At 42.6% G+C, this 16302-nt stretch overlaps 1 protein-coding gene across 2 annotated transcripts in view; it reads right to left on the bottom strand.

Annotated features, from left to right (window-relative positions):
• Positions 1 to 1097: 1097 nt before the first annotated feature.
• macroh2a1 (macroH2A.1 histone) overlaps positions 1098 to 16302 on the bottom strand; it is a 56572-nt gene continuing 41367 nt past the window's right edge. For both annotated transcript variants that reach the window (XM_078550923.1, XM_078550924.1), the window contains exons 7-9: positions 5320 to 5409; positions 3846 to 4020; positions 1098 to 1776 (exon numbers count right to left, since the gene is read on the bottom strand). In XM_078550923.1, the coding sequence (XP_078407049.1) occupies positions 1611 to 1776; positions 3846 to 4020; positions 5320 to 5409 (431 nt within the window). In that variant the 3' untranslated portion in view covers positions 1098 to 1610. The remainder of the gene's footprint in view (positions 1777 to 3845; positions 4021 to 5319; positions 5410 to 16302) is intronic.

The raw sequence follows: 16302 nt of genomic DNA, 5'->3' as shown, positions 1-16302 counted from the left end.
TGGCAACATGCACTTTCACATGCATGTAGTCTGGAGCTATGGATAGTGATAGTAGAAGCTCCAATGTTCTATCCATCAAATGACTGACCAGAAATCACTCCCACTCTTACCACCTGCCATTGCCGTGTGTTGGAAGGATTTACAGGTTGATATTCAACCTGTTTGGCCACATTATGAACGTACCTTCCTTGGCCATCAAGTCCTTGGGTGGGTCTCAGTCAGTTAAGGAGTAGGCAGTAATTGTGATAGGAGAGGTGAACTGAGAGGTATGGAGGAGTGAGAATGTGAAGGAAAGTATCTTGAGGTTGAGTTGCTGTGTTAGGGGAGTAGTAAATTTCCCAATCCAGAGAGGTACTGTGGAGGGTGAGAGGTGGAAATGTTGCTTAAAGGGAATGTAGAGTATAGTGATTTGCAGGAAGAAAGAGAGAGTGATGTGCTACTCCTGCCTGCCTTCAAAATGTTTTCACTTCTCTCTTTACTTGGTCAGTCTAGGATGTGAGGGAATCAGTGCCAGTGTCAGTGCCTGATCTCTGCAGACAAGACAACTGCTGACAGTGCCTGGCTTAGCGGTGGACAGGCCTTGGAGATCTTCATCAGAGAAGCTTTTTAAATTTCTTCCACTTGCTGCCCTGGCTTGGTGCCCAGAGGTAACTGCTGGCACCAAGTTGATCCTGATGGTGCAAATGTGGGCTGATGTTATGGGCAAGATATGCTGTCAAGTGATTTTGTGGAAATTGCTTACTTCGCTGTTGGGCAGCGTTCCCAGTGGTGAGGAGGGGGCCTTGTTGTTATCACATAGTTAAATGCTCAAGTTAATCCATAAATATTTAAATTGACTTGCCCCAGGAAACTTGTGTATAGGTCCCCTCTCTGATACAAACACAGCATAACTTCAGTGTAACTCAAATCAAGGAAATTCAGTGGCACAGTGATTTTCAAGTTTGCAAGTTGAGAGACGCGAGCTTCCAACAGCATTTCCAATAGGCATGATAATGGCTCTGCATGACGGCTACTCTTGTTTCAAGCCATACACTTTCTCCTAGTGTTGTATTTTAAATAGTACCTCATTTTAAACAAAATAACGACACCACCACAAATATAGTAAAAGACAGATGTGCCACCACAGTCCAACAATTTAATAAACAAATGACAAACTCAATTTCATCATAACTCTTAACAACCATTTGTGGTGATTAGCTGTAATGTAAACAAAATACAGTTTTGTAGCACCATATGTTTTCAATGAGTTACTTTGGTGCACATCAATGTACCACAACAGAGTTACAAAATGTACCTCTCATCGCTCTCAGTTAAGGTTTAAAAATGCCCACACTGGCAACATTGGACTACGAGCAATCCTTTTTTGTTTTTTTTCTGATGCAAATTAAAAACTACAAAATATATACTAAATTACAATGAATTCTAGTGACTTTCTGATAACAGTGCATAATCCGTTTTCAAGCCAAATGTCAGTGCCATTGGGAAATTAAGAAACAAATGCTAAGTAAAAGATTCCTTTGAATTGCCTGCCCTTTGCCATTTCAATAACTTTACTAAAAAAGTGGGGTGCAACACAATGTCAAGGAATTCCTCATGTGGTGTCGACATCTTTAGTTAGCGTCCAGCTTTGCCATCTCCTGGACATAAATCCCTATACTTTCACTATCAAAAAGAACAAAGTAGACAGTTTTGATTGAGGATGACATTGTAGAAACAAAGTAGCTGGAAATGGCCTTCAGGATCAGCTGTGCAGCACTCTGCTTGGGAAACCCATTTCTGTGAAGGAATTAACAGTCGGTTAGCACTGTACTATTTCGGTACACACAAAAGAATGCAATGTGCATTGACATTCAAGCCACTGAGCCCTTTCACTGCACAACACAGACAATTTGCCTCATGTATATAATACACAGGATGGAACCAACTATGGATAAATCTCTAGTATAAAACCGCTTGATATTTTTCTGACTTGATGTTAACTCATGGGGCAGAATCTTCTGGCTGATGCGCGGGTGGCGGAGCCCGCACGCCAGTGCTTAAAATGTTGCGCGCTGACGTCGACGATATTTCGGTTGGCGAGTGCACTATGCAGCGCCTGCCATTAATTAAAGGCCTTGTTAAGGCCATTAACTCTCCAATCGACCAAGATTTTGAGGGGCCCGTGCGAACTTCGGGTCAGCGCACGGGCCCAACGGGCAGACGGGTAAGTGATTTTTTTTTTACAAACCTCAGAGTGGCGGGATGAAGTTTGATATTGGGTTTAAAAACTTTCAATAAAGTGTTTGTGTTCTTCACTAACATGTCCCATCTCGTGTGACATTTTCGCTTGAGGGGGACATGTTAATGATTTTTAAATTTTTCTATTTTTAGAGTTTCACAGATCTCCCTGAGGCAGCACTTTGCCTTAGGGAGATGTGCGCACTCTGGCAGTTGGGGAATCCACCCCCCTCCCCCGCCACCAGCACAGGAAGCGTATAGCGCTTCCCGTTGGCTGACACGCTGGGCGGGCCTTAATTGGCCCGCCCACTTAAAATGGCAGCAGGGCCCATTTTGGCGGCGGTGATCGGCTGCCCGCCCACCGCCGAGTTGGTCGGGCCTGCCCGCCCATCAAGGGCAAAATTCTGCCCATGCTCACAGCCCACACTATCCATCTCATGAATGACATGTGCAGAAGTGCAGAAATCATTATGTGCTGCAGAGTATTTGAATCAAACCTGGGCACAGACGGAAGATCAATTATACTGATGTTTTCTGAAGATATCAAATGTGAGGAAATGTAAACTGTGAGGAATAATAGAGAAGAATGCAGGAGATCCTAGACAAGATGTGGAGTGGGCAGATAGATGGCAGAGACACTAAACTTTGGAAAATAAAAACATAAAGTATTTACCCTGGAGGTTAAGGGTAAAAGAAAGTGGGGGTTGGCGTGAATTTGGTCTACACGAGGGGCACAGAATGAGTATAGTGAAATGGCAGCCAATTCATCACAACATCTGATCTTCTTCCCACTGAAGTTCACAAAATGATAATTCAAACACTTTTTTGGAGACTCACTCGTTGTCTCACTGTCACTTTCACTGAGTTTGAAATAATAATCTGGACAATATTTTCAGCGTCAATGGAAAATAAACTGGAACAGTGTATCACAGGCTGATTCGCTACAAACCCATTTCATGCTTCTGGCGCAAACAAATTTCACCTCCAAGAAATGAGAGATTTAGGGGTATAGATATGTAAGTATTTAAAACGATGGGTTCTGTGTTTTTTACATAGCGGCACTGAATGGAAAACAAGGAAATGATGTTGAATTTGTACAGTGCATTGGACTGAGAACAGTCAAGACTATTGTGTAGAGTTCTAACCAAACCACCATATGTAGGTGTTAAGGTCCAAAATATCGTGCGAGTGTGCGATGACGTTGGGCTGCTTGCCTGACATCATCACGCGCTATTTCATGCTCGAGCGGGTTGGGTGTGAGCCCTCACGCCGGTCAAAAAATTCTGCCCATAGACTACAGATGATCTGACTCTTGGTCAATAGGCAGTTCTGTTGGGAAAGAATTTCTCAGCACAAGTAATTTGATAGGCCAATCAATTAAAAGAAATTTGACTCAAATAAATTATATAATTGTGAGATAATGGTCAGGAAATGCAAACACAGACCATTCACGTTATATTAATAACAAGTAGATACATAGGTTTTAGCAAAACTTGAATATTATAAAAAAATATTAATAGGCATATTGCATTTTATATGCAGGTAAATCAACGTCATTTTAACAAACTTGGCAATTCTTTTTAAATAATACAGCTTTGCATTCTGCAGGATGAAGTAACGTTCCATACCTGCCACTACCAATTGAAGGAAAGGCAATAGATTTCAGCTTCTTCTCATCTGCCAGTGCCAGACAATTCTTCACTGTTTTCTCCAGGAGCTCCTCACACTTGTCTGATCCCCAGCCAGGGCTATTGCAATGGATGACGAATTTGGCTGGCAGCCCATGGCCTGAACTAAGCACAGCTAGCAAACAAGAACCATGGAATATATTTAAACACAGGTGGTATACTTTTAAACAAATCAGCGCAACCACTTTCTCAGTCTGGCTTTCCCAGAGATAAGACCTAGTAAAGAAAAACTGCATCCTAGTGGATAGATGCACATGGTGTGATCCTCAGGTATCAGCTTTCATCTTTTGTGTCCTGAGTTAGCTGATTTGTCAGGCAGCAGTGAGGGTATAGTAAATGGCTTCAGTGCCTTCATGTTACAGAGGTGTGATAAGTTAACCAAGCTTGAAGTGCTGGACTACTATCAAAAAGCATACATGCATGGATGTTGGTTATGAGTAGGACTTGTCTCAGCCAGCAGTCAAAAAGCTTGCCAAATTCATTATCTAGGTTTGCACATGAAGAAAAGTCATTTAGACAAGACACCAGGACACTGTCAGTGCTATACTCCTGCCTGAATCAGAAGCTAAAAGGCAGGGGAAATTTGAGACTGACCAAAAAAAAGTCGTAAATGCAAACGAAATCAAAATAAATTATGTGAATGTTGCATACTTGAAAATGAAGAGATGACAAAACACAAAATGATGTAAATTATATAACACCAATCCATTAAGTTTGTTGACAAAATTTCGCTACTTGAAGAAAAATTAATATTTTTATAACAAAATGGGACAAACTGCAGCACCGACGTGTGATGCCGTGTGGGAGGCAGAATGTGATCGTGTCTGTGATCCTCCCATCACTGAGATCTCAAACCCAACATCTCCTTACAATGAAAATGTCAAGGAGGGGCAAAGAATTGGAGGTGTTACCACTTGGCTGCTCCTGCACACTTCAAGCAATCAGCTCAACAAGCACGGTTCCAACTAAGCCCAGAAACATGCAGTTTAATTATTCTGATAATGTAAAATCCTATTCAGTTATTATTATCCTCACAAAATGTTGCCACCAGTCACAGATCAGCCAAGTTCATATTTTGCCTCGAGTATCCCAGTCGGCTAGATAGCTGGCACGTGGTTCAGAATAATGCCAACAGCCCGGGTTCAATTATTGTTCCGACTGAGGTAGGCTTGAGATCTGCCGTCTCCCCAGACAGTGGAAGGCAACGGTAAACCACCACTAAGAAAAACTGCCCAAAAAACAGCTCAGGATGAAGAATCAGCAGACAATAAGCCAGGAGTCTGCCTCTGGGCAGAGCACATATACCATACCATGTAGCAAGCTGCATTTCCTATACATAATAGAATTTAATTCTTTGCATTTTTGGAATAATAAAGAAAAGTATTTTCTCTACAAAAAGCACAAGCGATTATACCTCCTGCTGTATCCAAGGGACCATTCTTCTTGCGTAGTTCGTTAACAGCCTCTGTAAACTCCTTGCCGCCCTTCTTCTCCAAAGCATTTCCTAAAAGTTGGAAGTTAGAATTTACAACTGTGGTACTGGATCAGAAACACAAGAGTAGGCTCTGTACAGTTGTGCGCCATAACAGTTGTAATGATTTGAGAAAAAAAAAACATGCACTAGAGTTTGTCAGCTAAAAAGAACTTTCTAGAAATCCCGTTAAGGGCATGTTACAGGGCATTTATTTTATACAAATTTACGAGGTAGCAATCCATAACTGTATCCTATCAGAAGCTGCGGGGCATCAAGTGTCCTATATAGAGGGGCTAGTGGATAATTCAAAATAAACATTTAAGTTAATGCATCACATCATATCTTTTAAAGGGTGACTCCACATCAAGTGACACCCTTGACTACACATCTAGAAAAGAAATATGCCAGTATACCATTTTTTAAAAAATTGAAGGAGGAAGGGAAAAAAGCAATTCATTCCTTGGGGATTGCCTATCCAATCAGCATGTGATCACCCATTTGCAACACTCACCCTCCAGCATTTCTTGCAGCTGAGATTTAATGCTTCTTCAGCTTGCGCATAAGAGTTCTTAAATTACATGAACAGCATATTTTACAGATTAATTCTCAAGATTAGCCCACAATAGGATCTTGTGCGTTGGCATCCCGTTAAGTAGAATTTTAATTCATTTCAAGTTGCAATTCATACTGATCTCTATGGATAACTAACCCCTAGTCAGTTTTGTCTGAATTAGAACTGAACTGAAAATAACTTCAAATTTTAGAAACTCACTAAAATATTCGAAAAAAATTCCCTAGAAAATGTTGCAATAGGTAGATTTACTGCAATCTGCAGACTTTGATCACTGTTTTTTTTATGAGCGACTGTTTTATGTAGAAAGCTGCTTCCACCAGAAGATCTGCAGAGGACACTCAGCACTACACAAAGTCAATTCAGAGCTTACTGACTGTGCTTCCCCTTCAAAAGGCTCAATCTTCAAAACTACACGATGAGCAATTTTTAAACTTACTGCTGGAGCATAAGTCAGTCATTCCAGATCGGGCGGCCATTATTGAAATTGGAAAATTTCCATTCCATTGAAAGAAAGGGAAAATCGGTGAAAGGCACCCAACCTGCAAGACCAGCTTTATGCTCCAGTGTAAGTTGAAAATTACCTCCCACATCTTTTATATCACCAACCTTACTGTCTCTCACATATAAAATTAGGAAATTTTGTGCTAAGGCAACATGTCAGTATTAGGGAACACCTATTCACTATGTCACCTATCAAACGCTCCGCAGCCTGGGTTCAATAGAGAGTAGAATTTCCTCTATAGTAACCCAACCAAATGCCAGAACTACAACCTCAGAAGGGTTCCATCTACTCTACTATTCTCCAAAACAAACTCAATTGATGTTAAAATAACTCCAAACATCCCACTTAAACAGCCAAAACTTAATTATAATGTTTAAATAGGGTGATGGACTGGGAGAGCTTCACTTAGATTTTATTAGTTTAATTTGATGGAGTACAACATAAACTTGCATTTATATAAAACCTTTAACACATATCCTGAAGTGCTTGATAGAAGTGTATTCACTTCTGGGAGTGGACCAACTTCACTGGTAAATTGTCATCAAAGATTGATGGGCAAAACTGCAACTGAACAATGGGCTGCATTTAAAGAGGAGATAGCCTGGGTACAGTCAAGAGGGGGAAAGGTAGGGCAAACAAATCCAAAGTTCTCTGGATGACAAAAGAGATGAGGTTTAAGATGAAGTAGAAAAAGGGTGCACATGACAGATGTCAGGTAGACATTACAATCGAGAATCAGGCTGAATATAGAAAGTTCAGCGGGGAAGTGAGAAACAAGAAAGAGTATTGAGAAGAGACTGGCAGCTAACATTAAAGGGAATCCAAAAATCTTGCAGGCTTATAAATAGTAAAAATGGTGCTAAAAGGAGAAGTGGGGTCAATTAGGGAACTAAAAGGGGATTTATGCATTGAGGCAGAAGGCACAGCTGAGGTATTAAATGAGTACTTTGCGTTTATCTTTTTCAAGGAAGGAAATACTGTCAAAGTCAGAGTGAAAGAGGATGTATTGAGACACTGGATGGAGATATTCTGTACTTAAAGTTGCTAAGTCACCAAGACTGGATGAGAGGCATTTAAGAATACTGACGGAATAAGGGAAAAAAATCGCAGAGCCACTGGTCATAATCTTTCAATTCTCCATTCATACAGAGGTAAAAACAGAGGACTAGAGAATTGCCAATGTTACAACCTTGTTCAAAAAAGGATGTAAGGATAAGCTCACACACCAGTCAGTTTAACCTTGGTGGTTGGAAAGTTGGAGAAATAATAATTTGGGACAACATTAAGGATCACTTAGACAAAGGTGGATTAATTAAAGAAAGCCAGCATGGATTCATTAAAGGAAAATTGTGTTTAACTAACTTGTTTGAGTTTTTTGATAAGGCAACAGAGAGGGATGACAAAGGTAATTTTAAAAAATTCTTTCATGGGATGTGAGCATCGCTGGCAAGGCCAGCAGTTTCTGCCGATCCCAAAATGCCCTTGAAAAAGTGGTGGGGAGTCACCTTCTTAAAAGACTGCAGTCCATGTGGTGGAGGCACACCCGCAGTGCTGTAAGGGGGGGGGGGGAGTTCCAGGTTTTTGACTCAGTGACAGTGAAGGAACTGCAATATATGTCCCAGTCAGGATGGTGAGTGGCTTGGAGGGGAACTTATAGGTGGAGACGTTCCCATCGGTCTGCTATCTTTGTCCTTCTAGGTGGTAGAGGCTGCGGGTTTGGAAGGTGCTGTTAAAGAAGCCTTGGTGAGTTGCTGCAATCCATCTTGTAAATGGTACACACTGCTGCCACTATATTTCAGTGGTGGAAGGAGTGAATGATTAAGGTGGTGGATGGGCTGATTAAGTGGCCTGGATGGTGTTGAGGTTCTTGAGAGTTGTTGGAGCCCCGTTCATCCATGCAAGTGCAGAATATGCCATCACAGTCCTGTCTTGTGTCTTGCAGATGATGGACAGGCGTTCAGGGGTCAGGAGGTGAGTTACTCACTGCAGAATTCACAGCCTCTGACCTGCTCTTGTAGCCAGAGTGGTCCAATTAAGTTTCTGGTCAATGGTAACCCCCTGTATGTTGATGGTGGGGGATTCAGCGATGGTAATGCAGTTGAATGCAAGAGGAGATGTTTACATTCTCTCTCGTTGGAGATGGTCATTGCCTGGTGCATGTGTGCGAGTGTTACTGTGGTTGATATGGTGTACATGGACTTTCAAAAGGTATTTAATAAAGGGCCACACAACAGGCTTGTCAACAAAGTTAAAGCCCATGGAATAAAAGGACAGTAGCAGCATTGAAACCAAAATGGCTGAGTGACATGAGACAGGATGCAGTTGTGAATGGTTGTTTTTGGGACTGGAGGGAGATATATAGTGGGGTTCCCCAGAGGTTAGGACGCCTGCTTTTCTTGATATATATTAATGACCTAAACTCAGGTGTACAAGACACAAGTTCAAAATTGCCTCCTTTTGTGCTGTAGTCATTCAATGATTCTATGAAAAGGGACACCAAGCCAAAAGAGATATTAGATGGGATGATTGAAAAAGCTTGGTCAAGGGGATGGATTTTAAGGAGGGGGCAGTGAAGAAGCAGAGAGGTTTAGGGAGAGAATTCCAGAGCTCAGGGCTTGGACAGATGAAGGTATGGCTGCCAAAGGGGGAGTAAAGTGAGTGCAGAACACCCAAGAATTTAGCATTGGAGAAGTGTAGAGTGCAGGCTGGAGAAAATAGGAATGGGGAGCGGCGAGGCTATGGAAGGATTTAAACATGAGAATAAAATTTTAAATTTCAGGACCTAGGTGACAACAAGGACAAGAATGATGTGTAAATGGAACCTGTTATGGGATAGGATGTAGTCTAGCAGAGTTTTAGATGAGCTGGAGTTCATGGAGGATAGAAATGGGAGTCAGAACCAGTGCTGGAATTGTCTGGAGGAAACAAAGGAATGTATGAGGGTTTTGGCATCAGAGAAACTTAGACAAGGGTGGAGACAGTCACAGAGATGGAAGTTAGCCATCTATGCGATGGAGAGGATATGGGTTCGGAAGCTCAGCACTCAGTAAAATTGGACACCAAAGTTAAGTATGGCCTGGTTCAACCTGAGACAGTGGGGGAGGCAGGGATGTAGTAGTATTGTCACTGGAGTTGTAATCCAGATCTGGGTTTGAATCCCACCATGGCAGATGGTGGAATTTGAATTCAATAAAAAAAATCTGGAATTAAAACTCTAATGATGACCATGAAACAACTGTTGTAAAAGCGCATCTGGTTCACACATGTCCTTTCAGGAAGGAAATCTGCTGTCCTCACCTGGTCTGGCCTACATGTGACTCCAGGCCCACAGCAATGTGGTTGACTCGTAAATGCCCTCTGCACAAGGGCAATTAGGGCTGGGCAATAAATGCTGGTCTAGCCAGCGACGCCCACATCCCATGAACGAATAAAAATAAGTGGCCAGGGAGGGGAATGGAATTGGTGACAAAGGTGTGGAGATTATGGTGGGTGGCCAGGGATGATGGCTTCGGTCTTCCCAACGTTTTACTAGAAGTAATTCAAACTCATCCAGGGCTGGATGTTGGATAAGCCATCTGACAGTATAGAGACAATGGAGGGTTTGAGAGGTGGTGGAGAGGTAGAGCTGGATGTTATCAGAGTACCTGTGAAACAGGTTATGTTGCTAAAAGGCAGCAAGTAGATGAAGAGATTAAGGTTATATCCTTGGCGGAATCCAGAGATAACAGTGTAGAGGTAAGAAGAGAAACCATTTCTAGAGCTGCTCTGGCTAAGGATGGATAGGTAAGAGCGGAACTAAACAAAGGCAGTGGAGGAGAGGCCGCAGAGTGGTTGAGGACGATGAAGAATGGTTGTGGTCACAGTCACGGATTATCTCATTTATGACTTTGATTCAGGCCATTTGTGTGATAAGACAAAAGATAACTGAAGAAGATTTTAAAATGGAGATAAAGGAGAGATGGGCATAGATTTGGAAGATGACATGGACTTGAGAGGGAAAGAAGAGGTGGGGTAGTTGTTTGCAAGATAGGAGGGACTGATGGCTATGTTTTTGAAATAGAGGGGTTAAGTACCTCAGGAGAGGGTATCAATTACATTGTTGGCAAGCATGTGGTCAAGAAGGGAAGTTTGGAAGTCGGCAGTTTAGTGGGAATGGGGGAAAGAGAGCAGGATGTGGGTATCAGACGGACAAACGGAGTGCAGCTGACTAACTGAGTGAAAAATTGGACTTTGGCAAGAGGGGAGTTCGGTGATGGGGAGGAGTTGTTTGTTTCTTCTTTCTATCTTTTTCACCACATAGAAATTAGTTCTTGCTCTACTATAAGACCATGAGACATAGGAGCAGAAATTAGGCCATTCGGCCCATCGAGTCTGCTCCGCCATTCAATCATGGCTGATAAGTTACTCAACCCCATTCTCCCCGTAACCTTTGATCCCCTTACCAATCAAGAACCTATCTATCTCCGTCTTAAATACACTCAATGACCTGGCCTCCACAGCCTTCTGTGGCAATGAATTCCATAGATTCACCACTCTCTGGCTAAAGAAGTTTCTCCTCATCTCTGTTCTAAAAGGTCTTCCCTTTACTCTGAGGCTGTGCCCTCAGGTCCTAGTCTCTCCTACTAATGGAAACATCTTCCCCATGTCCACTCTATCCAGGCCTTTCAGTATTCTGTAAGTTTCAATCAGATCGCCCCTCATCCTTCTAACCTCCATCGAGTATTGACTCAGAGTCCTCAAACGTTCCTCATATGTTAAGCCTTTCATTCCAGGGATCGTTCTCGTGAACCTCCTCTGGACCCTCTCCAGGGCCAGCACATCCTTCCTGAGATACGGGGCCCAAAATTGCTCACAATATTCTAAATATGGTCTGACCAGAGCCTTATAAAGCCTCAGCAGCACATCCCTGCTTTTATATTCTAGTCCTCTTGAAATATATGCCAACATTGCATTTGCCTTCCTAACTACCGACTCAACTTGCAAGTTAACCTTAAGAGAATCCTGGACTAGGACTCCCAAGTCCCTTTGCATTCCAGACTTCTGAATTCTCTCCCAATTTAGAAAATAGTCTATGCCTCTATTCTTCCTACCAAAGTGCATGACCTCACACTTGCCCACATTATATTCCATCTGCCACTTCTTTGCCCATTCTCATAACTTGTCCAAATCCTCTGCAGCCTCCCCGCCTCCTCAATACTACCTATCCCTCCAGCTATCTTTGTATCACCTGCAAACTTAGCCAGCATGCCCTCAGTTCCTTCATCTAGATCATTAATGTATAAAGTGAAAAGTTGTGGTCTCAACACTGACCCCTGCGGAACTCCACTAGTCACCAGCTGCCATCCTGAGAAGGACCCCCTTATCCTCACTCTCTGCCTCCTGCCAGACAGCCAATCTTCTATCCATGCTAGTACCTTGCCTCTAACACCATGGGCTCTTACCTTACTGAGCAACCTCCTGTGCGGCACCTTGTCAAAGGCCTTCTGGAAGTCCAAGTAGATAACATCCATTGGCTCTCCTTTGTCTAACCTACTCGTTACCTCCTCAAAGAATTCTAACAGATTTGTCAGGCATGACCTCCCCTTGATGAAACCATGCTGACCTTTGCCCTATTTTACTATGCACTTCCAAGTATTCTGAAATCTCATCCTTAATAATGGACTCTAAACTCTTACCAACGACCGAGGTCAGGCTAATCGGCCTGTAATTTCCCGTCTTTTGCCTCACTCCCTTCTTAAACAGGGGGGTTTCATTAGCGATTTTCCAGTCCTCTGGGACCCTCCCTGACTCCAGTGATTCCTGAAAGATAACCACTAACGCCTCCACTATCTCTTCAGCTATCTCCTTCAGAACTCTGGGGTGTAATCCATCTGTTCCAGGTGATTTATCCACCTTCAGACCTTTCAGTTTTCCTAGCACCTTCTCTTTGGTAATGGCCACCATACTCACCTCTGCCCCCCCAACTCTCTTGAACTTTGGGGATGTTACTCGTGTCTTCCACCGTGAAGACTGACGCAAAGTAACTATTCAGTTCCTCCGCCATTTCTTTGTTTCCCACTACTACTTCTCCAACGTCATTTTCCAGTAGCCCAATGTCCACTTTTGCCTCTCTCTTACCCTTTATATATCTAAAAAAACTCTTGCAATCTTCTTTTATATTACTGGCTAGTTTACCCTCATATTTAATTTTCTCCCTCCTTATTTCTTTTTTAGTTGTCCTCTGTTGGTCTTTGTAGGTTTCCCAATCCCCTGGTTTCTCACTGCTCTTCGCCTCATTGTATGCTTTTTCTTTAGCTTTTATGCTGTCCCTGACTTCCCTTGTCAGACCTGGTTGCCTCGTCCTCTCTTTAGTATGCTTCTTCTTCCTAGGGATGAATTTTTGCTGTGTCTCCCAAATTACTCCCAGAAACTCCTGCCATTGCTGTTCCACTGTCTTTCCTGCTAGGCTCATCTCTCAGTCAATTCTGGCCAGCTCCTCCCTCATGCCTCTGTAGTTGCCTTTATTCAACTGTAATACCGTTACATCTGATTCCAGCTTTTTCCTCTCAAATTGCAGGGTAAATTCTATCATGTTATGGTCACTTCCTCCTAAGGGTTCCTTCAGTTTAAGCTCCCTTGCCAAATCTGCCTCATTACACATCACTAAATCTAGAATTGCCTGTTCCCTAGTGGGCTCCACCATAAGCTGCTCCAAAAAGCCATCTTGTAGACATTCCACAAATTCCTTTTCTTGGGATCCACTACCAACCTGATTTTCCCAGTCTACCTGCATATTGAAATCCCCCATGATCACTGTAACCTTGCCTTTCTTACACGCCTTTTCTATCTCCTGGTGTATCTTGTGCCCCACATCCTGACTACTGTTCGGAGGCCTGTAGATAACTCCCATTATGTTTTTTTTTTACCTTTGCGGTTCCTCAACTCTACCCACACAGATTCTACATCATCTGACCCTACGTCGTTTCTTGTTATCGATTTAATTTTACTACAGGGAAAGGAGTTTGATGATTATCTGGTAAGTGGGTAAGTTCTATTCTATCCCTAGGGTTTAAAATAGTGCACAATGTGGTGACAAAGTTAATAAACTATATATGAAAGCAACATAAATAAGTGATTAATATAATTAAGTAATCATTAAGGATGGCAGGACAGGTGATGTGTCAAGGCTGCAGCGTGTGGGAGCTGCTGGATAACATTGTGATCCAGGGCAAACACGTCTGCACTAAGTGCTTGCAGCTTGAGGAACTTTGAGCTGGAGGCTGAGCTGCAGATTCAGGGAGGGGGCAAGTTACCTGGATGTTTTATACCAGGTGGCAGTCACACCACTTAGGATAGGATCTTCTGCTTTGGTCAGTGGCCAGGGACAGGAGGGTGTGACTGAGTGGGCCAGGTAAGGGCACCCTGAGGCAGAAGTGCAGGAGTGTGAGCCTCTGCAATTTTCCAACTGGTCTGAGGTTCTCTCAGCTTATTTGGATGAGAGTAGGAGCTGCAGAGTGGATGAGCAAACTGACCATGGCACCGTGGAAGCCATCCAAGTAGGGGGAGTAAAAAGGAACTTAATGGTACTATGGGATAGTGTAATATAGTGAGGGGGATTGACACTGTTCTCTGTAGGAAAGAGCGAGAGTCCAGACAGCTATGTTCCTTGCCTGGTGCCAGTGTTCGGGACATCTGTTCAGGACTGGAAAGGAACTTGCAATGGGAGGGGGAGGATTCAGTGGTCATGGTCCATGTGGGTACCAATGACACAGGCAGGATGAGGAAGGAGGCTCTGCATAGTCAGTATGATAAGCTAGACACTAAATTAAGAGGCAGAATCTCAAAGATAATAATTTCTGGATTATTACCTGAGCCACGTGCAAATTGGCACAGGACAAATAAGATTAGAGAAGTGAATGCATGGCTCAAAGTCTGGTGTGGGAGAAGTGGGTTCCGGTTTGTGGCACCAGGATTGGGGAAAGTGGGATCTGTACCGTTAGGAACCCCCGAACCATGCTGGTGTCCTCGCGAGTCGCCTAACTAGGGAAGTAGAGAGAGTTTTAAACTGAATAGTGGGGGCAAGGGAGCAAATTTGGGAAGATGTGGCAAACCGAAGAGTAGAGACAAGGCAAGAGAGAAAGATATTAATATGAGAAATGATAAACAGATTGTGATAGGAAGGGACAGAGAGTACAAAGCTAAGAGTAAATCAGCAAATAAAGCAAGACGCTACAAAAATAATAAAAGGACAAAACTAAAAGCTCTGTATCTAAATGCATGTAGCATTTGAAATAAATGAATCGATAGCGTAGATAGAAATAAATAAGTATGATCTGATAGCCATTACAGAGATATGGCTATAGGATGACATAGGTTGGGACCAGAATATTGAAGGATATATGACATCCAAGAAGGACAAGAAGTTAGGAAAAGGTTGAGGGGTGGCTCTGTTAATTAATAATGGCATTAGCAAGTTAGAGAGGGCTGACCTATGTTCAGGAAACCAGGACGTAGAAGCAGTTTGGGTTGAGATGAGGAATGATAAAGGCAATAAGTCACTTGTGGGAGTGGTGCACAGGTCCCCTAGTTGTGACTACAAGGTGGGACAGAGTATAAAGTAAGAGATAATGGGAACTTGCCAGAAAGGTACAGCAATAATCATGGGGAATTTTAATCTACATATAGACTGGAAAAATCAGATGGGCAAACATAGTGTAGATAAGCAGTTCATAGAATGATTTTGGGATAGTTTCTTAGAACAGCACGTTCTGGAGCCAACCAGAGAGCAGGCTATACTAGACCTGGTATTGAGCAACGAAATAGGATTAATTGATAACCTCATAGTGGAGGCACCCTAGGTAGCAGCAATCTTAATATGATTGAATTTTACATTAATTTTAAAGGAGAAATGATTGCGCCCAAGACTAGTATTTTAAATTTAAGTAAGGGCAATTATGAGGGCATGAAAGACGAGCTAGTTAAAACGAACTTGCAAATGAGGTTAATCATTATGTCAATAGAAGTTTAGCGCAGATATTTAAAGGGGTATTTCAGAATACACAGAACATAAACGTTTCAATGAGAAAGAAAAATTCCAAGGGGAGGGCCCACCATCTGTGGTTGACTAAAAAATTTAAAGACAGTATCAAACTTAAGGAAAAGGCATATAATTATGCAAAGGTGGGTGGCAGGTCAGAAGATTGGAAAGAATATAAAGAACAGCAAAGAATGACAAAAAGATTAATAAGGGGGGAAAAATTAGAGTATGAGAGAAAGCTAGTTAGTAATATAAAGGTGGAAAGATGGACAGTAAGAGATTCTATAGATATTTAAATAAGAAAAGAGTTAAAGTGAGCATTGGTCCTACAGAGAGTGCGTCTGGGCAATTGGGATGGCAGATGAATTCAACTGGTATTTTGCTTCGGTCTTCACTATAGAGGATGCAAGTAACATCCCGGAAATAGCTGTAAATCAGGAAATCAAAAGAAGGGAAGAACTCGGGAAAATTACAATCACCAGGTAAGTGGTATTGAGCAAATTGTTGGGGCTGTGGGCTGACAAATCCTCAGGTCCAGATGGACTTCACCCTAAGGACTCGAAAGAAGTGGCTAGTGAGAAAGTTGATGCACAGGTTTTAATTTTCCAAAATTTCCTAGATTCAGGGAAGGTTCCATTAAGTTGGGAAATAGCAAATATAACTTCTTTATTCAAAAAGGGAAGGAGACAGAGCTGCACCTGGAGGAGAGTACCCTGATGTGTACCCTCACAACCAGTTAAGTGGGGTCAGGTCTGGAGGAGCCAGGGTCAGTCAGGTAGACCCTGGCAAAGACAGGCAGAGGGAGAGGGGGAGGCTGGAGGCACTGTAGCT

Source organism: Cetorhinus maximus, chromosome 10 (assembly GCF_964194155.1).
Source record: "Cetorhinus maximus chromosome 10, sCetMax3.hap1.1, whole genome shotgun sequence".
Taxonomy (NCBI): domain Eukaryota; kingdom Metazoa; phylum Chordata; class Chondrichthyes; order Lamniformes; family Cetorhinidae; genus Cetorhinus; species Cetorhinus maximus.
This window is presented reverse-complemented; position numbering and strand designations above follow the sequence as displayed.